The following is a 22,003-nucleotide window of genomic DNA, read 5'->3' as shown; positions in this document are numbered from 1 at the left end:
TTCTGTTACAGGGACAGGATGCTGAGAGGACAGCCACATTTTTACATATATCAGTAGTACCTGCCATCATCGGTATGATGAACTGATGCTAAAGCAAGATTCTTCTCCTTGGTTTCCACATTGGGAAAAATATTGATGCCATGCTGGCATGAAATATGGTGCTAAGCACATAGCCAGGTCTTGCCAGGGAGTAAGTTACTTGCAGTGTAAGGGATTTCATGAGCTGTTAAAGGTTTATGGTATCATCTTTCATTCAAATGGCTATGTCAAAATCAAAAGGAAGCATAATGTTTTAAAAATATATATATGTGAGTGTATACACACACACACACACACACACAGCCTGATGGTGTCATTTTAGAAACCCTGAAAAGCTTAAGTGCTCATCAGGAACCCATCCATTACCAGATAGCACAAAATGCTCAGATTAAGGACTTTGAGGGCAAGAAGGACTTGTTTGAACCTCAAAACCAAGAAGGCAGAAAATGTTTGGCTTAAGGACGTGGACTATTAAAGTCCTTGAGCTCTGGGGTATTAAGATGTTGGTTTAGATTTAGAAGAAAAAATACACTTCTGATGCTAAAAAACAGTTGACACCTACAGATTCCAGGCACCAGTTATTAAAAATGGGTCATCCAATCATATGTGTAGAATCCAGCTTTGCTGATTACAGTCCCAAGAATAATATCTGTAACAGAGGTTTAAGTATAAGTGGGAAGCTCTTCAAATAACACAGAGGTTTTCCACAATAAATAAAAATATTAATCCTGGATTAGCCCATGTATTTTAGACTCAGTGTTTTAAACATAGATCAATGGCTCACTTTTTTGTCAATTAATCAAAAGTATTACCTGGATCACTTAGCTAGTTATTTGGATAAAAAGTTGAGTATGCTTTAAAGGAAATATACATTGGAGCGGGTTTCTATAAGATTTATCGTAATGATCACAAAGCTTTCATAGAACATTCTGGAAAGCAAATAAAAACGAGATGTCATAGCTGAATTAGCAAACATCCAGGCACCTTACCCTCATCTTGCTCAGGTTCCTGTAGTCATAATAATTCTCATACTGCTCTGCGATCTTCCGGCACAGGATAATGCCATTCTCCCAGCACTGCAGACGAATGAATGACATCAATGCAACTATCCACGACATGTACTTACTTCTGCCCAAAGGCCCAGCCATGACCGTTTCTGAATCACAAAGCCTACTCTTTAAAGTATGTAATACTATCACTACAATGTTAAGCAGGAAAAATACCATGTAATGAACATGTAAACTATTGGACATTTTCAGAAAGACAGAAATCATAATCCATCATAGCAATCATTAATACATGGTGGAGAGGCAATACTCTGTGGTATTGTTTCACAATCATTATCTCAAAAATAACTACAGTCCCAACATGGCAAAATACATGGATATAAAGAGGCTATCAGTGCTGAGCAGGGAAATGCAGTGACCAAAAGGTCCAATTATCTAGGGCTGGTACCCTGGATTCCTTGGTTGGCTAAGTAGTGCCTGCAAATTTTGAAAGTCTAACTCAGCTGCTTATTTTCACTAGAAATGGAAAAAAAATTCTCTGATCTAGCATATGAGCAGGCAATCTCTTATTGCAAAGGGCCAGTCAAGTTTTCAGGGTTTGAGAATCATATAGTCTTCGTCACAAGTTTCCAATTCTGCTGAAACATGAAAGCAGCTGTAGACATGAAAGAACATGGTTGTGTTACAAAAAGAATCGATCTGTGGACACAAATGTGAATTTCACAGAATCTTTACAAGCCACAAAACAGTACTCTTTTGAGTTCTTCCAACCATGTAAAAATGTATATGTGATTTATAGTTATGTTCTACAAAAAGGCTGGCAGTAGCCACTGGACCTACAGACCACTGTTTGTAACTCCTGGTCAAGTACAGGCTCCATTACACGAAGGTGGACATTTGCTAACAGCTATTTCTGCAAGTGGAAATTTTATAGCAGGAGGATACAAAGACATTTCTTTTGCTATTAACGTAATGATATGTCAGTGTAGTTAAATAAGTAATTAAGCAGGATACAAAAAGTAATTTCCTTGCATCAATTTTTTTAGGTGCACCCAGTAGTATTTTAATTTTGTGTTTAACTTTTTGCAATTTGGAAGATATACTTAAATCTCAGACATACACTCCCAAGCAACAAAGTGTTCAGTGGTGGTCAGATCCAGTTTTTTTTAAGACTTCTGTAAGTCCCTGAAGAAGGAGGGCCTGAAAAAGTGGTATCATGCACACCGAATCATGTTGCAAGGCCAGTGAGGTTTATGCAACACAGCATGGCATCTCTAAATATATGAAGGGATCCCAGAAAAATTTTATCATTAGAAAAGTGGAATGAAGTAAAATGCACACCAAGCTCAGAAGGGGGTGAGACTTAGAGAAACAAATCCTTAGGCTTTACAATCTATTGTGCCCTCCCCAAACTCATGGGCTGAAATCTTAGCCTCCAAAGTGAACGTATTAGGGTGGGGTGCCTTTTGGAGGTGAGTGGGTCATGAAAGCGGAGCCCTACAAATGGGATTGGTGGTTTTTTTAAAGGAGGCCTCAAAAAGTCATGTCCCATCATGGAAGAACAAGAAGACACCAGGCAGGAGGAAACAGGCCTTCACCAGACATGGAAGCTTCCAGGGCCTAGCTGTTGGACATCTCATTCTCTAGAACTGAGAAATCCACTTGTACTGTTTATTCACTATTAGCATATGACATTTTATTATAGAGGTACACACAGGCTGAGACATCAAGCTCAAAAACTCTAGAGCCACCTTTCTCAAAGTGCAATGCAAAGTTCTTGCACGCAGGGATATGCTGGAGTCCTTCTTCAAATGGCAGATTCAGCAGTCACATGTCACACCTCTTAAACAGTACACCTGGGAGGAGGCTTGGGAACCTGCATTTGGACCTGCTCTTGGGTGTGTCTCATGCACATTAAACTATGAGGATCCCTACTTGAGGATGTGGATAGTAATAAACTAGAAAGAAGAGCAAAAGGGACAGGAACAGAAGGAGCCTAGGAGAGATCTCAGGCTGGGCCAGGCGACTTACTTTGCCTCTGTCAAAGTTCTGGATGATGGTGAGGTGCAAGTGCTCTTTGCGCTGCCACTCTGTTTGCATGGGGTAGGTCAGGAACTCCCTGAGGGGCCGGTCGGACCATTCCAGCAGCTCATCATACAACAGGAGAGTATATGCCGCCTCTGTAAGTTGGGTGGGAATGCAATGGTTGAGGCAGGACCCCAGACTAGCCCTATTCAATGGAGACCAGTTTGGGTCAAACTGGAGCGAACACTATTTCTGAATTTCATGATACAGCCAACAAACAAAACAAAACAACCTAAAAACCAAAGCAAAAAAAATTTCTGTCTATCATACATGCAATAGTAAGTTAATAAATGCTGATGACCCCTGCATGATAGCAGTATCAGAGATCTGTATTTCATCTTTTGATTTCCTGTACATTTTGCTTATTTGTATATGTCTTGATTTTTTCCTACTGTGTCCATAAGCTATCAACATCATAAAAATGTTCAACAATATTTTGCTATAGCTGGTTCAAAGACATAGGACAGACATGCCTTTGCTAGGATAGTTCATTAGTAAGTCTCTATGGAACTGTGGGCACTTTCCAAAAGGCCTGCTTGGGAAATAGAAAATGGTTGTTAAATTCTTCTGGATGGGTTGAAAAATTACAACTGGCATTGGGAAGAGGGTGTCAGGGCCTAGGTGGAATTTAGAAAATGGCAAAGAAGATGGAAAGTTGCTGACCGGAGACAAAAGAAAGAAAAAATGCAATGGTATATAAGGATTTGGAGAAGGGAGCTGTTCATTGAGGGGGAGACAGAGAATGGGGTCGGGGAGAGGAAGATAAACGCTATTGGGGTGTGACCTTCAAGGCAGGCCCACAAATCATCATGAAGAGTGCCTGGAAATAGTACTTGTTGCTGTGGCTGGATTTCCCACCAAAGAGGAGAGAGTAATTTTCTGCATACACAGAAAATTTTCTTGTACTTCCTTCTTGACAGACAGGTAGTACATTTAACAAAATATTTGCCATTCTGCAGGTCTCTCCTTTTCTTGAATTGTAAATATAACCAACACTAAGACCCAGAATTCCTGGTCACTGATGAAGAACTACACTGCTTTTTTTTCCCTTTGAAATGGTCAACCCGTTTACTAAATTGAATAAAATAGACAAACCCCTATGCTATGAATGCATTTATTTACCACATCATGTCTCAAAACAGACAAAATAGCTTCAAGCACAACATGAAGAGGTGACAATCTTTTCCTTCATGGATTTGTATTAAGGGTAACTAAACATAAAGCTATATAAAGTCACATGCTGAGTTCTAAGGTTATGATCAGCTATCTCCACATATAAAACACAGTTGCAATAAGAAAGGTCCAGACCCTTGTTACTTTTCTCATGTCTTGTGTCAAAGTGCCAGGAGGCATAGTCTGATCTTTATTCTCTTCAACTACTTTTGGTGAGTATTAATTATTTCCTGGCTTCAATTAATGTTACAACAGTTTCTATAACCCATCAGGAGGCTCTCAGCCCCACCCCCCCATTCAGCGTGTGCCCTGTTACAACACCATCTTCCTTCTACATAAGTGATCATGTGTCAGTTGCTGAAACAACAAACAGAGGCTTTTTAAAGGATCTGGTCCTGACCATGTGCTCCATCCGCATTCTCCTGCTGTCCTTTAAAGAGCCTCCAGGGAAGGAAAGATGTCCCTTCTCGGGAGCATTAGTAGCTGCTGAGCCTGTAGTCCCCATCGTGGGAGCCCCTGGACACCATCACCAGTTTTGAGCAATGAGGCAGGATGCTCAGGCAAGCCATCCAGAAGGGGAGAGGATGCCACCTGCTTCATGAGCACCTGCAGACCTCCTTGTTTTGGAGTCTGGACATGCGGTGCACACAAAGTACCAACACCGTGTCAATTAACTGCTAGATGCAGAAACAGAGCTGAAACACTTTAGCATAGGTTGTCCCGGAAGATTTCTTGCATAATACAATGAGACTATCTTGTCATCACGTATGTACTATAGTTTTCTCTAAACTCCTCTGATTTGATCTACCCCCACAGCCTTATAACAAACACTGACCATCTAAGAACTTCCTCTTTGAACCCATCTCTCTCCTTTCCATCACACCCTTTGCTCTTGCTAGCCAAGTCATGTGTGGCTCTCCTCATGATCTGAGCCAACTCATGCCTGTGGCTCTCATGGCCTGTTTGTTCTTAGTTGCTAAACAACTGCTACTTCCTGTTGACTACTTAGCTCAGAAGGAATGTGGTCTCTTAAACTGTGTATCTTCCTAAGCAACTCAGCACTCACAAAGTGTCGGACACTAAGTGATCATTTCACAGGCCCTTAGGAGGACTGCCTACAGGGGTGGCAAGTGGACCATGACGGTCAATCTCATGGGAACAGAGAGAATGATGACTTAGTGCTTTACTGGACAGAGTTTCAGTTTTGAAGATGAAGAAAGTTTTGGAAGTAGATGGTCGAGTTGGCTGAAGGTCAAGGTATTTCATGTCATCAAACTATGCACATGTAAAAGAATTAAAATGATAAGTTATCTACTATGTGTGTTTTACTGCAATAAAAAAAAATAAAAATAGAGAGCAATGATTTCCAGACCCTAACAGTCTTTCTAGTCAGGTTTGCCCTTGAAGGTAAATAGATGGCTGGAAGGTGTGGTGAGCTGACAGCAGGCAAATCTGGAAAAACAACGAGGCATCAGCAGGCTATCCAAAGAAGTGGACCAAATGGTGGTAAAGGAAAGGGTGTGAACACAATCTACCTGTTTTAGAAGAGCATCTGGGAAAATAGCAATATACATCTGAGATAAACAGTCTGTGTGTGGAAGAAGCTGTAGAACACTTTAATTAAATAAGACATTTTTATCTTTGAAGCATGAATACAACACGCCGGTGAGGCTGATTTTTAACACATTAACAAACTGCAAATGATTTAGTGCAGTATGTTGTATATTTATACTCTGTATCTTTAGAAGACAATGTGTATTGAAACTCCCAACAATCTCTTGAAACATATTTACAAGTTTGAACAAAAGGCTTCACCACATAATTAAGTACATAATTCAGTGGGGACCAGCCCATTCCATCACTGTGAGAAGTGTTCAGTAGGGAACCCAGCTGCCAAAACAAATAGTCCAGGAGAATACAGAGATGAATTGGCAATAGTGGGTTCTATCATAGAAAACTGGAAAATGGGTTAAGTCGTTTAAACAGAATCCTATAAAGACAAAATTTTTGCCAACAACTTTACTTTCTGCAAGGACACAGGAAAATGAGGACATAGGAGAGAAGAATAAGCAGTTTTATGGGGAAAAGAACTTATTTCTTATGACTTTGGGAGACATAAAAACTACAAGTTGAGTAAACAAATTAAGAGAAAAAGATTTACCAATTTATGAAACATAATGAGAAGAATCTGGACTTTGTTGCAGAGAACCAAAATAGATCCGTTGCAGAACTGTTATAACTTCTTCATGGTTCCTTTCCTCATTCTTTTGATTATGGATTTTAAAATAAAATACGTCTACCCGGCGTAATCTTTAGTGATTCAACAATTACTAATATTGAAGCAGAAATTTTGTTTGCTTGGGATTAAAATTTAATTAATGAGTATATTCATTAGTGATGCATTTATTTAAATATCACTTTTCAAAGCACTGAGAATACTAAGAAGAAGAAAACATCAGGCCTGCCCTCAAAAACTCAAGAAACTTTACTATGTACATGCATTTATATTATATATGTATAGATAATATAAAATTGAATATACGAATATATACTTCAAAATATATATGCACTGAAATAGATACTCATATCACTCTCTACATATATTATTCAAATGTGAAAAAAGAATTTTAAAATGTATCTTGGTGCGAACATTTTGGAATCCATGCTTTGTTGGGGATAAGTAGTTTTTAAAACACTCCTATGTATGCTTTTTAAACTTTTCTGCACCCAAAGGTATCTTGATTTAATTTTTTTACAAATTTTTAAAAAGCACTTTTAAAACTGAAGTCTTCCATATCTGAGGGTCTTTCCATATATCAAAACCATTTGAGAAGGGGGCAGGGATTTGTTCTCCTAGAATGGCAGCGGAGAGGCCAGCATCCAAGGGGGAGTGCCTTGTTCTGAGTCTGGGCTCCCTTTGCAACGCCAGCTGATGATCGCCCTGGGAGGCAGCAGATGAAGGTCTAAGTGGCTGGGTTACGGATGCTCAGATGGGCGACCCACACTAAGGTTTTGCCTGTTCATTACGTGTATTTGGGGAGTAAACCAGCAGATGGGAATTTTCTCTCTGTTTGTCTCTCTCAAGTATATAAATAAAAACCTGAAAAAGTCCCCCAAACTTACTTATCCTGAATGAATAGCCTTTTTTTCCTGATATTACTGCCCAAATACAGTGTACTGTTTATGTAGTACTTAACATTATTTTAGGCATTATAAATAATCTAGGGATGATTTAAGGTGTATGGGAAGATGCAGACTCTAGGCAAAAATACATCCATTTTATATATGAAGATACTTCAAAAGGTTCATGGAAAATGGAATTAAAAGACAAGCTCATTTTGCTGCAAAACTTTTGGAAGTCCACAAATCCAAGTACAAGGACCACGGGTGGTCCTGCACCAGATCCCTTGCAAACATGGAGAGACAAGTGTATATAACTAGGAATCAAAACAATATGGTAAGTGCTTTAATGAAAATCTAAGGGGAAAATGCAAAGAGGAAAAAGGATGGTCAGATCTATTCAACTTATGAGAGAACGGTGGTGGGACATGGAACAGTGAAGGAAACAGAATTCCAGGGGAAGGAGGACTTCAGCGAAAAGACAGTGAAGGTGCTGCTTCTGAAAGCAGAAATTAAAGGCCTGTGGGTCAAGAGACAGGTGAGGCTGAACAAACAGGTGCTGGTGCACTGTGACAGATACACAAGGAGTGCTTTGTGGGTGCTGTTGTAGTACAGTGGGTTGAGTCATTGCTTGGGACTCCAACACCCCATCTCTGAGCATGGGTTCTGCAGATGCCAATCCAGCTCTCTGCTAACAGCCTGAGAAAAGCAGCAGGTTCTCGGGTATCACCACCAAATGGGAGACTGGATTGAATTCCCGGTAACTGGCTTAGGCCTGGTCTAGCTGCAATCTTTGCAGCCATTTGGGGAGTGAAAAAGTGGATTAAGATCTCTTTATCTCTCTCCTTTTTGTGTCACTCTGTCTTTCAAATAAATATGTAACACAAATGTTTTTTAAAAGATTTTTTTATTGAAAGATTTACAGAGAGAAAGAGAAAAGGAGAGACAGAGAGAAAGGTCTTTCATCCTCTGGTTCACTCCCCAACTGGCCACAACGGCTGGAGCCCGGAGCTTCCTCGGGATCTCCCATTTGTGTACAGGGTCCCAAGGCTTTGGGCCGTCCTCGACTGCTTTCCCAGGCCATAAGCAAGGAGCTGGACAGGAAGTGGAGCAGCTGGGATATGAACCAGTGCCCAATTGGGATCCTGGCGCATACAAGGCGAGGATTTTAATCACTAGGCTACCATGCTGGGCAGACACAGTATAAGTCTTACAAAAAAAAAAATAACTTATGGAAGTAGTTGGCAAACTTCTTCTTAGCAGGCCAGCTGGTAAATCACTTGGGCTTGTGGGTCACATGATCTTTATCGCAGCCTCCTGGCTCAGTCATTGTGGCACAAACTCAATCACAGGTGATAGGAAGGGAAGCAAGCATGGCTGGGCTCTTACACAGCCTCTTTTACACACCTGCATGGCTGGCCTGCAGGCTTTAGTATGCTGACCTCTGAGCTAGGAAGTAACGCTGGTTAAGAGTCAATCTGGAGAGAAATGATAGCCTGCCAGGCAGCGACAGCTGCAGCAATAAAAAGGAAATAGAAAGGAAAGACACAGAGAGCTTCAAAAAGTTAATGGGAAAGCCGTATTCTCTTTCAATTTCATTTCTTTGGGAACTTTTTGAAGTCTCCTCGTATTATAGAATTAGAATCAATAGAAGTTCATGTGTGATGACTTGAAGGAGGATAAAAGGAGAACAGTCTGAGATAAAAAGCTCATTGACCCTTTCTTTTGGTGCAACCCTGCTGTCAATTTATGTCTCTTACAAATTAAGACTCAAATTCTATATTCAAGAACTGTTCAAATTGAACCTACATCAAGGTCTCCAGACTAAGTCAACAGGGATGCTATAAAATGAGATAGTGTACTCTTGGAGAGAGGGATTGTCTGAAATAATACTGTCTGAAAAGATTATTTTATGGGGCCTGTGTGGTGGCTCAACAGGCTAGTCCTCTGACTTGCAGCACCAGCCTCCCATATGGGCTCTGTTGGGCCCCGGGTGCTCCACTCTTGTTCCAGTTCCCTGCTTGTGGCCTGGGAAAACAGTGGAGGATGGCTTAGTTCCTTGGGCCCCTGCACCAACATGGGAGAAGCAGAAGAAACTCCTGGCTTCTAACATCATATCGGCGCAGCTCGTGTCATCCTGGCAATTGTAGGAGAGAACCAGTGGATGGAAGATCTCTCTCTGCACTGCAAATCTGCCTCTTGGATAAAAATGGGATTACTTTACTCTTCTCTTAAAAAGATTTTTTTTTCTATTCATCTGAAAGGCAGATAGACACACAGAGAGGGAAACATAGACTGAGAGATGGATCTTCCACCCATGAGGTTCACTCCAGCGCTTATAATTGAGGTTGGGCCAGGTTAAAGCCACTAGAAGAGAGGCAGACCCAAGCACATTACCAGGAAGCTGGATGAGAAATACAGTAGCTGGGACCTGCACCAGCACTCTGACATGTATCCCAGCATCACTACAGGGAGCTGGACCTGATGAACCACAGAGGTCAGCCCCTTCTTTAACTCTTCTAAAGTGCAGGTGAGAACCATGATTCAGGAGTGGCAAAAAACAAAAACCCATCATTCTAAAGGTTAAGTTTCTGATTTCTACCTAACAAGGAGTAAACACATTTCACTCTACCTTTTTCACTGTCTATACTGTTCAATACACTAGAGGGGATACTCCAAGAATGACCAATGAGTTCTGCTTCTATCTAATTATTTTGGTTCTCACATCTTCTAGCTTGGAAATCCCCACGTTGGGAAGTGCAAATGGAACCACGTAGAGACGGATTCAAGAAAATCTCTTGTGTCCAGGAAGAAGACCCCCCCCACTGGATCTCCAAGTGATTCCCAGGAATAATGCAGCTAACTGCAGTGGTGGTCGCAGAAGCAATGGCAGGGGCAGCAGCGGCTTCAAGAGGCTGAGGAAGCTTTCCTGCCTGGGCCTCACAGATGACACGGTAACACCTGCTGTACATCAAGAAGGAGAAAGCTTCACATCTTGGGGAAAAGTGATTAACGTCTCTCTAGTTTGAATAGTTAGCAACCTTCCTGTTTGCCTCTCTGCGTAGAGATACTACTGGAGTAAGGGAATTTAAGATACTCTCTTTAATCGAGAATCAAGTCTGAGAACTATTATCAGATTTCATGTGATTGATAACCACACACAAATCCGTCATGCTTAAGCCTGATTCAATGTACGAACCTGCAATGTAAGAAAATACAAAACCTGCAGCCAAACACAGAGCACAGAACAGCCAGTTCAGGCCAGTGACTGGTCGTTTCCAGGTTTAAATCTTCCGTTTGACTTGCTACATAACTGGTTACTGAGAGGCTGATGCTGTGGTGCGGCATGTTAACTGCTGCTTGGGACAAAGGCATCTCTGCCTCTACTTCTAATGGAGCTTTCTTCTAATCCAGCTAGGAGTCCCCACACGATGACCCAAGTGGATCCCTGTTGCCAACATTAACTTCCTGACTCCAGGCTGGCTGCAACCTGACCCAAATGTTTCAATGTGCATTTGGGAAGTGAACCCCAAATAATACTTTTTAAGTTACCAAAGAATTCTACCAGTGATTTTCCAATCAGAATCTGGTTAATTTGGTCAACGATGTGAAGTCAATCAAGCCTAGTGTTGTAGCCAGAATGTGAGGCAAGAAGTCCTTGGGAGCCAGGGAAAGTGGGGAGGATCACACAGAGGAGGGGTGGGGGCTCAGGAAAGGGATATTTTGGTTTTGTGAATGACATCTTGTGATCATCACCATGGTGCACCACATGGTAAGAAAAATACAGACCAATTAGAACAGACCATGACCAGCACAATCAGCATCAGGCTCAGATCTCCTCCTGGGAGGCACAACACAGTGAGGCCAGAGCAGTGACACACAGTGACAATACATATACAACCCCTACAAAGTGTTTCAAGACTTGAGGTTTGTAGCTAACCGCACGGACTGTCTGCTGTAATTCCTAAAAAAGTCAACATTCTCCTGAAACCTTTAAGAGAATCAATCACATAACATAGCATTCAAAGGTCCAGGATACGATCCAAAAAATTACTTGACATTCAAAGAACCAGGAAGCTCAACAACTCTCAAATGGAAAAAGCAATTAACAGATGCCAACCCCAAGCTGAGTCATCGTAGGAATTACAGACAAGACCATAAGCAGCTATTATAATGATGCCTCTTGAAGTAAAAGAGAAAGCTTGAATTCAAGAAAAGGCAAAGCTTTTTTGCCAAGAAATTAAAGTTACCAAAGAAAACAACCACATGGAAAATTCAGAACCTAATAATATGAAAACAAAAGCAAGAATTTTACTGGGAAGGCTTAATTGCTGAATAGAGATAACAAGAGATGAACCAATAGATGTATTGTAATTTAAAGCAGTAAAAAGAAGAAAATGGGAGAATACCAAAAAGTTTAAAGCTCAAACCACTACAGTCTCAAAGAGAGGAGAAGGATAGGGGGAAACTTCGTGTGTAGCAATGCATTAAAACTGACCCTGTTTGGTAAAGGAAATACAGGTACAGATCTAAGATGCCAAGCAAATCCAGACATGCTAAACTTAAAAGAAAACCCTACTCATACATTTTCTAATCAAATCACTGAAAACTAAAGATGCCTTGACAGCAAAGAGAAAAACGTTACATATTACATGTGGGGGAGTAATTGAAATGGCTTCAGGTTTTGCATCTAAAGCCATAGAGTACAGAGCACAATGGGACTATGTGTGTGTGTGTGTATATACAAAAGCAAAAATTTTTGCATACATTTTTATTTTCAAAATTTTATTTGAGGAAGAGACAGACAAATGTGCTCCACTTGCTGGCTCACTCCAAATGCCCACAACAGCCAGGGTTGAGTCAGGCCAAAGCCAGGAAACTGAACACTCATCCGTGTCTCCCACTTTGGTTGCAGAGATCTAACCACTGGAGTTAGTACCTGCTGCCTTCAGAGTATGTACTGGCTAGAGGCTAGAGTGCAAGCAGAAGGGCCAGGAATTGAACCACGTACTCTGATAGGTATGCAGGCTTCCCAAGTGGCTGTTGCACTGAATGGTTACTCCAAAAACAGTACTTTAAATTTTATTTTTTTAAAGACTTATTTATTTATCTGAAAGGACAGAGAGAGAGGAAGGTGGGGGAGAGAGATTGCACCCACTTGTTCTCTTCTCCAAATGTAAGCAAAGGCCAGAGCTGAGCCAGGCTGGGCCATCCTTGGGTGCTTTTCCAGGGGCATTGGTAGGGAGCTGAATTGGAAGGGAGGCAGCCAGAAGTTGAACCAGTGCCCATATGGAATGTGTGCATTGCAAGAAGCAGCTAAACATGCCGTGCCACAACGCTGGCCCCCAGAACCAGGTTTTTAAAGTGCTGAAACAAAAGAACCAACCATCTACATTCTGCACCTAGCGAACACATCCTTCAGGAATGCAGACTGCAATAAAGACATTCTCAGATGAAGGAAAACTAAGCAAATTCTTCACCATTGAACCTGCTTTGAAAGACATATTAAAACAAGCTCTTCAGAATGAATAATGAAGATTACAGTGGGAAAATGAAATTCATGAAGGGAGAAAGGTAACAGAAATGGTAAGTATCTGATTTAATATAATAGCCTGCTATTACCTCTTGAATTGCTTAAAATAGGTATGCGTGCTGGAAGCAAATATTATCCAATGGGGTTTTCAAAGGAGGTAAATGCAATCCTAAATAGCAAACATATATATATATATATATATATATATATATACACACACACATATATATATATACACACACACATATATAATTATATGAGACATATATAATATTAAATGATACGTATACATTAAAGTAGTATACTTACAAACATGTATCCAAAGGTAAATTTCAATTTTAAAGTAGAAATTTTTGCATTTTCAGCTGTCATTACAAAAAGCAGAGAACTGATCATCTTTGATACACGATGGTCCAACAGACAACTTCCCCAATCTGAGCCAAAAATCAAAATTACCTGTAAAGTTTTGAGCTTTGAGATGGAGGTCATAGAGTTTGTGGATGTAGCGTATATACATCTCTTCCTTGTTTAGCTCAGTCTTATAGAAGTTCTGCAAAAAAGAGTACACCTATTGATGAATCTCCAGAGTCACCCTACAGAGATTTTTACCTTCTAATTTGCTAGTTTTAAGACACTGATACATTTTTGCCATGTGAACACTGTTTGAAAATGAAATACCAAGACTGAGCAACATATTCAACCCAGCAGGTAGGAAGCATTACCTAGCAATTACTGAAAAAATTGGTAACTCCTGTGAGACTGCTTTCCACTGATTCATAGCTCCTTTGTTACTTTCTATTGTTTTTTTTTTAGTTTGTCCATAGACAATCAGCTTGTTCAGCTAAACAATACTAAACACAAGTAACAGATCAACCTGTTCATTTAAGTCAAATAGCCAAAGGAAGAAAAGCAACAATGGCTCAAGTACTTTGAGAAAATGATGAGGCTTCATCCATTCTGCAAGGTACACCCCAACATTTCAGCGATTCCGAATCAAAAGAAACCACGCTTGTATTTAAAATCTGAGTAAGGAAAACGGTCAAAAGCATTTACTGATCCTGTTTTAAAACATGAGAAAGAAATGTCTCAAAGTATCGCCATCCCTTTGCTCTGGGCTAACAATACTATTCTAAAAGTTAGACTGTGACATTTTGTATAAACTTTGCCTAGGACAGTTCTGGTTTAGCCTGCTACTCCTAAATCATTATTAATTTCATTCTTAAAAATGCCCTGCAGGGGTGACAAATTATATAGTCACCTTAGTTAAAATGCACACAAACAGAAGTTAGCATGCTTCAATAGAAAACTCATTTCTTCACACAAGAAGATATCATTCATGAATTCATTAAAATGCAGAATGACCGTAACTCTGGGATGGTCAGAGAAGTAAAAGAAACTTTCCCTAGAGATACTGGGATATTTTTTCTTAGGAGAGGTTTGATGTGGGAAAATGACACATCAGGGGGACCCAGGATCTCTCAGGATCCCCAGGGCTCTGCCCAGGAGAGTGGTCAGGAATACAGCAGGTGCACCAGGTAATGTTTTCAACTGATGATTTTCTAGGCATTAAAGTAACTTGAAGCTCACCGTGTTTCTTTGAAACACACTTACAGGAAACATCCCTTCCCTCAAAAAGGCCCGTGACAGGTCACAAACAAACAAAACAGAGTATTTCTGTGGGGAAGAAAGTTAAAAGAAAAAGAAGATAGGTTACTAACCAGAAGGCTAACTGTGCAGCCAATCTTTTTGCCATCCACCTCTCCCATTTTCATGCAGTCCCTAAAAAAAAAGCAACAGTTAGAACTTCCTTTCCAGGGGAAAACAGTTTTTTTTTTCTTTTAGGAAAAAGCATTCTCTCTATATATATATAGTTGGAAACCAGAAGCAATTTTCAAGTGCCTGTGGAAGATAGCATCCACAGGGACTGATGGTTCCTGGGGAGACTGGACAGCTACAGACGCCTGAGCACCAGTTCCTGTTGAGATGTCATTTGCATGTCAAGACTGTGCTCCCACTAAACAGAGAGGGTGCTCAGGAGGCAAGAACAGAGATATGTTATTATACATTTCCTAAGACAGAGTGAGAGGTAACTGGCCAGCCTGGCTGGCCATTCACAAGGAGCATGAGAGTTCAGTTCCTGAAATGAAACAAAATCACCATGCATTTCAGTGTGCTGAGCTGCTTTAGCAGTTTGGATAATATAAATATTAATGACATGTCTGAAGACGGATCGTGGTTCATTCCTGTCCTGCCCCCTTTGGAAGAGAACAGCTTGGTTGTGAAATCATCCGGCTCACTGCCTTCCCTGTTAAATGGGTTAATCACAAAGTATTTTCTAATGGGTCATTCTTGAGTTTTTGAAAAAATTATTTTTTCAAACAAGAATTGGAGGACTCTTAGGGACTGAGAACCTTCTCAACTTAATGAGAAAGTAATGGAACAAAACGAAACAAGTCCAAACTGAGAACTCTGAAAAAACTGGGTGAAAGTCTATTGTCTTAATATACCAGGTTCCACAGCTTAATTTATCAATTTTCAAAGTGATTAATATTAAGCACAATGTTGACTGTGTCCTAACTGTTTGATTTTCTGACTGGGAATTGGGTGGGACTGCCTATCTGGAAAACACAGGGCTCTTACCTGTAATCCAGCAACCTCTCCATTAGGCGAGTAACAGTGGCAATTAATGAGACGCCACTTTCCCTCCATGTTTCCCGCTCAATTTTCTTTAGTAAACTGCAAAAGAAAGAACCCAGGGCATTTTTCAACATTTATTTTTATCAGTCACCATGACAACCATTTTACTTTCATCAGTACCTTAAAGGCCTTAGCAACCACTGCAACATCTCACAAGTAGCACAATTTGCAAACAACATCTTACCTAGGATAGGGACCAAATAGTGGAATTCTAATCCAGGAAGCATTGACAAAGCAAATTGATTTTCAGATTATCCAAGTCATAAAATACAAACACATGCACATAGTCATATTTCAAAACAGGCAAGCACCTTACAGCCCAAAGACATTTTTTTCCCTAGCTTCTCTCTTACGCTATGAGAGGATTATGCCTTACCACAAAAAATAGCACTGCAAACAGTAAAAACAGAAGTACCTCCAAGTTTTCTGTTAAGTAAGATCTAGTTTTATTCCCATAAAAACGGCTTCCTACCTCTCAGTGGAATGCATCTTCATCCAAGCAATTTTACTGCAATGCAACAGCTACAGGAAAATCCTTGTACAGACGGTATGACGTTTTGCGTTTTTTTCCCTTGCACTTAACATTTGCCCACTCAATACATATTGTACTATCTGTGCACTCACTCCAGTTTTCATTCATTTTGTCATTAATCACAGAGGATTTTTCTAAGTGGCTGTTATTGAGGATTGATGACAAGCACAGAACCGTATCTCCCCTCTTACATGTCCCCTACTCCTAAGCACCCTGGAGCAGAGACACCACTGTAAACACAAAATAATAACAGCCACAAGGATCAGGATCTGCTTTGCTGTCATTCCTGCCTCTCAGCAAATTCGGAGCATGCATGGTGAAGCTTGCACAATTGAATGAGTCCCAAAAAGAAGAGCCAGAGCCCAAGCACAACCGTGTGAGGATGTTACCCTATCCCCTGGAACTGGACGATCTTCACTGTCGTCTAAAGTCCGGTTTCCCTTTCATCTTAGCTTCAGACACAAGACAGCGAGAAAACGCTGCTTAGAAGAACAATCAAAGCTGATCACATAGGACTTAGTAGAAAAATCAACATTAAAGGAGAAAGGAGAAGACTGCCAAAGCTCCCTTCTGTCTGGGGCTTTGTCTTCTTCCAGTTTTCCTCCTTTCCCCGAGCTATTTCCTGCTATTGCTATTCCAGAGTCCGGTCTTCTGTCTCTTCTGTCTGCCTGTTGCCTCTGCATCCCTGATCATGCGTTCTGGCTGATTCAAAATCCTTCCCTACAGTAAGGATGGGTAGGTGGGTGGGGTAGAGATTGCATGCATCAGGGATGGGGTAAGTCCTGAGGAATCCTTTGGGGGGAATATTCCTTGTTTATTGAAATGTGCTGGGGTTTTTTGTTTGTTTTGTTTTTAAAAACCCTCCAAATAATACCTGTTTCTGGCTTAAATGAATGGCAAACTGGTATAGAACCAAGTCCTCAAATGAAATTCTGCCTGCCAAAGCAAGGCAGGATGATGTAGCAATTTTCCCAAGTGACAGCCCACACCTCATATACTTTAGAAGCTAAAAAACCAAAGAATCTGAGTTAAGGAATAATTCTAAAAATATACAAAGACTTCTTTTATGGGCATGAGCTTCATGAATTTGCATAGTTTTCTGGAGCAGTAAGGACTCGGAGCAACTTTGATCACTCATAACAAGAAGCAGACTCTGTGCTACTTGTTTGTCTAACTCCTGAACACCAGGACCAGTCTAGAAGCCACCTCACCTGCATTCTCCATCGGGCTTGCTGCCTCTGTTTGGAGGCTTGCCATTTCCCAGGCTGTCTGACAGCAAGGTAGTCTGGGAAGACCAGGCTTCTTCATTGGGTCTGCAATCACGTGCCATGCCCACACTGATTACACTGGGACCTCCTCTAACAGCAATGATAGGTGATTTCTCATTGCTAATTGGAAAGCACGCTCTGTTGTAAGCATGGAGATTATATAATATCGGGGATTGGAATAAGCCATGATCCTGAAGGATGACATTGGTCACTAGGCTTCTATTCCAGGAAACAAATGAGAGTGAGGAGTGATTTGAATGCGATCTTCAATCTCCCAATCTCTCTTTGTATCACAACAGGGTCACGCTCAGCCCATCACCCTGCTATATCACACTCATGTCTGTGAACACAATCCGAAGAGAGAGGTTGTATTCATAAAGTATAGTGTTACACAGGAATTCTTGTCTTAAACAGTAGTTGTTTGACCATTACAAGACTAAGAAGGAACTGAGTTGGCTGCTACTTCTGCAACGTTTTTTCGTGTCTGCGATTCAGCTGCTGGCCCTCCTGTATACCTCTCTAGCACATTCACGCAGCCTCTAGCCCTATAAAAGTGCCTGACACAGGGGAGATCAATGAATGGGCGAATGCAGCGGATCCAGGGAAAGAAAAAAAATTCAGTTATAGATGTTGTTCTGGATACCTCACATTGGTTGCTAAGGCACTGTCAGTGTCATCCAAACTAACAAGTCCCACCTCTTTCAAAGATTACAGAGTGTGGGTAAATGAAGATAATGTTGGAGCTTAGTGAAAGAGGAGTTGTTTGGGCAAGAAAAAAGTATCACTCCATCCAAAGGGCCCCCTTTGGCAAATACCACACTTCAGGGGCCAACGAGCCACTTTCAGCTTCTGAAAAATGTTCGGACGTTTCGGGCAAGTGTTAGAGGGAACAGATGAGAACGTAAGATGTAATGGCGAGTGTTCCCAGCTCACTCACTGTGACTATACAAATTCATTGTGATCTCCACTGCCCAAAAGCATCTGACTTTTCCCCCTGTAATACAGATTTTTTGAGCTCATTTAATTTAAATTTAATTGCATTTAATTATCACTTCAGACTTGATTTACTGAGAATATGCTGATCAAGGTCATATGAAAACAAAATATTTATGGTAGCATTCTTAGCAGTACACTAAAAAAATCAACAAAAGAATGTACAAACTCCATTGAATGAAACTGGCACTTTAACTTATTCCTAATTATAGCGACTGAAATACTACAATTATTGATTTCATCCTGATGCCAAGGTGTATCTTCTATTTCAAAGTCATATTTATACACAAGCAATCCCAATGACATGTTATGAAACCTTTCTTAAGAGAGATAAGAGGCACTGTAGCACTATGTATTTATTAATCTTGTGAAGTTATTATAAATAATTAATCACGATTCCCAAGCGATTCATTTGACTAAGTGCTTTCTTATTTTAGTTCTCCGTTGAACCTCAGGACTAGTAACTGAAATGAGTGTTATTTTTAAAAGTAATTTATTATATTAGATGAGGTTTTAATCAGAATTCTTGCTAAACTCCAGCTGTCATGAAAGACAGAGGCTTTGTACACTAGAATGAACAAGGGCTTGGTGAATAATTATTAAAAGTTCTGATTTAATTACAGTATCATAAGAAAGTGGTGTTCTTCAGGGTGCAGCGCGAAGAATGGATTTTTATCACCCACAGCTACCACATGAAATCCCTACACCTCCAATCTGGCTTTCCCTCTCAATATAATTTTCCTGAAAGCATCAAGAATGATTTTGAATCAGGCAAACTGAAATCTCTTCAGCCTATTTGTCACTAATAATACTCTTCGAACCTATACATTAATATTTCCACTGATGGAAATTAATGATCACAGATCAAATTGCAAAATTTCGCATTTGGCCACCCATACTAAAGCATTAATGTTTAGTTCTAGATAAAATCTGGACGCAAGCACAGATAAAAAATGTTTTGTACTAGAAATGTACATTACTTCATCATTTTTGCAATTCTGAAAGAGCTACAAACATTTCCCAAGCACAATAAGTTAATTCTCCCTTCCAAAAGAAACACCTTGTAAGTATGCTTGAAAATAACTAAGATCCAGTGGGCCATGGAGAAAACAAGTGCTAGACCTGAAATCTCAGAGCATTCAAACACTCCCATGTGTCCTCTCGGGCCATTTCCATGCTGTGAATGAACAGTTGGTACAGAAACAATTCATACTGTGATTAAGATTCTATTCTACTGGAAGGCTCAACCTCAAACTCCCCTTCTAGAACTCCAGGATGATTTTTACCTTCCATCTAAAACAAGAATATGCTCAAAATAATTTGCTGCTGTGATATTCTGAGAGGGTGTGCTAAGAAACATTTCAGAAGCAATGAATAATGCTGAGTGAACAATCAGTATTGATGAATTGAATCAGGTGTTGAAGAACAGGTGCAAACTAGGTTAATTTTCCCCATGGCAAATCAGCCAAGGATATCTTACTTTGGAAGACACTGCACGCCAACATTACAAACACACTCCTTTTTTCCGCTCCCACTCATAACCCTAGTTTAGAAATCATCACTTTGTTTTTTATTAAGCAATGGCTTCAAGATAATCAGGCATGAAAAGAGTGAGATTTGTTATGTAACATTTGCAACCTGTCCCTATCAGAGATGAAAATATGGGAACACATTTAATCATCAACATAATAAGATCCTTTCTTCACCAGAGTTAGGCAATTATCCTGTATTTCACACTCCACAAAGACAAAGCACTCCTGAGAGACCCAAGCTGTCTTCACAGCTCTCAGCTACAGCAGTGCTGTGCGGGACAGAGTGGCTCAGTACTGATCGACGCCCCCTGCATAGAATGCACTGGAGGTAAACACATTACTCACATACTGTTGAAGAGCTCGCGGTAAGTTTCATCACCTTTGCCTTCTGACATCAGGCTATCCAGCTTGTCGATCAGCTTGGCTTCCACCTGAAACATGGCCAAAATTGACTCTTTCCTCTTCTCCACAAAGAGGGTTGCTCAGGAGATTAAAACGTACTGATGCATGCCAGGGAAAAAAGCTGCAGTAAATTGTATGAAAACGACTGTATTAGCAGTGGTTAATAGCAGGCAGCTCTGTGGAGTTCCAGAGGGCTAATTTAGATGGAGTTACAGGACTTTCAATTGCCGTCTGGGTGGCATCTACGCCTGCCAAAGACACGTTTCTGTTTCTCGATTCCAACACACATGCTTGCAGCCCAGTTTCAATGTTTGAGTTCCTTTTTAAGGGCTGCAAAAACTGAAAAAGTTCTACTTATTTTACATCACCAAATGAACACATCCACACACGCTAACAGAAATCCTCACTGTTTTATATTTACTTTCTCCAAAACAGTTCAAGGCTGCATGGGGAACTGGTCTTGTCCATGGACAGATGGGAGATCCACAAAAATATTCTAAGTCAATAAAAAGCAGCAGAGAAGAGAAATGACATATTTCCTAAAAACTGTAGGCAAAACATTTATGTGCTCAAGGACATGTATCCTTTGGAACTTGACTATCAGGAAGGAAAAGATCCCTTCATCTATGAGTATCAGAGGCTGGAAGAGAAACAAAATGAACAATCTCTCTGTGACCGAGAAAACTTCCAACCATTAAGGACTGGGGTGGGCATTCAACTGTGTCAAAGGACAAAGCCCAATTATTCCTTTCAGCCAAATTTCAATCAAGAGATAACAAAGGAGGGAAAGTAGGTCCTCCCCCTGCCTCACTCAGCCTAATTTTCAATAGCCTTTCATTTTCCTATTGGATTTCCTGGAAATACATGTATTCACCGTTAAAGGTGGAATACGTGTGTGTGTGTGTTTGCACCACGATGCTTTTCTAGGCACTCGGTTTAGTCACACAATTGACAACTGTTTCTAAGGTCTGAGGAAGGTTTCATTTGGAGAGGCGTGGAGGAGACGCAAGGGGAATGGGCCGAAGGCCAGCTGGTCTCCAACTTGAGCAATGTGGCATGGTGAGTGCAGCTGATCCCTCAGGCAGCCGTGTTCTGTAACCAGAATGTCTGTCTTCACAAAAGTGGAGCAAAGCTATTAGAATCTCTGTCAATGAGAAATGAGAGGTGCATCCCCTTGGAATTTCCTTTCATAAGAATTTCGAATGCGTTCCTCATTAAATTAATTCTCAGTGCTTCAAGCAAAGAACAATAAAACATACTGCGAATCAAATGCTCAAAACTAAGCCATTCACCAAGGTGCAATGTGCAGACCACTGAGAGCTCGATGATTTCAAGTGTCATTAATCCTCTGATTCCTCTGTGCAGGGTCCAACTGGGATCAAATAAGGTCCCTGAGAATTCTTAAATACAGACTTGGGAAATCGAAGTAATATTTAGCAGAAAGCGTGTGTGTGTGCGTGTGTGTGTGTGTTTCAGGCTTTACTGGGGAGTTCTGGGGGACACAGGACATGCCATGTGGCTTGAGAGCGGACAGGCCAGCCTGGGAATTCAGGTTTGCCAGCTCAGCTGCTTTATTTTCCACCTCAAGGTTGAATCTGGGAGCTTAGAGAAACGTGATTATA

General features: G+C 40.7%; 1 protein-coding gene across 5 annotated transcripts in view; it reads right to left on the bottom strand.

Annotated features, from left to right (window-relative positions):
• The window catches only part of DOCK4 (dedicator of cytokinesis 4), a 365,221-nt gene that overhangs the window by 31,425 nt on the left and 311,793 nt on the right, over positions 1-22,003 (bottom strand). For all 5 annotated transcript variants that reach the window (XM_058655014.1, XM_058655015.1, XM_058655017.1 and 2 more), the window contains exons 32-37: positions 20,325-20,410; positions 15,598-15,693; positions 14,676-14,736; positions 13,414-13,507; positions 3,078-3,226; positions 1,029-1,115 (exon numbers count right to left, since the gene is read on the bottom strand). In XM_058655014.1, the coding sequence (XP_058510997.1) occupies positions 1,029-1,115; positions 3,078-3,226; positions 13,414-13,507; positions 14,676-14,736; positions 15,598-15,693; positions 20,325-20,410 (573 nt within the window). The remainder of the gene's footprint in view (positions 1-1,028; positions 1,116-3,077; positions 3,227-13,413; positions 13,508-14,675; positions 14,737-15,597; positions 15,694-20,324; positions 20,411-22,003) is intronic.

Source organism: Ochotona princeps, chromosome 25 (genome assembly GCF_030435755.1).
Source record: "Ochotona princeps isolate mOchPri1 chromosome 25, mOchPri1.hap1, whole genome shotgun sequence".
Classification (NCBI taxonomy): Eukaryota; Metazoa; Chordata; class Mammalia; order Lagomorpha; family Ochotonidae; genus Ochotona; species Ochotona princeps.
This window is presented reverse-complemented; position numbering and strand designations above follow the sequence as displayed.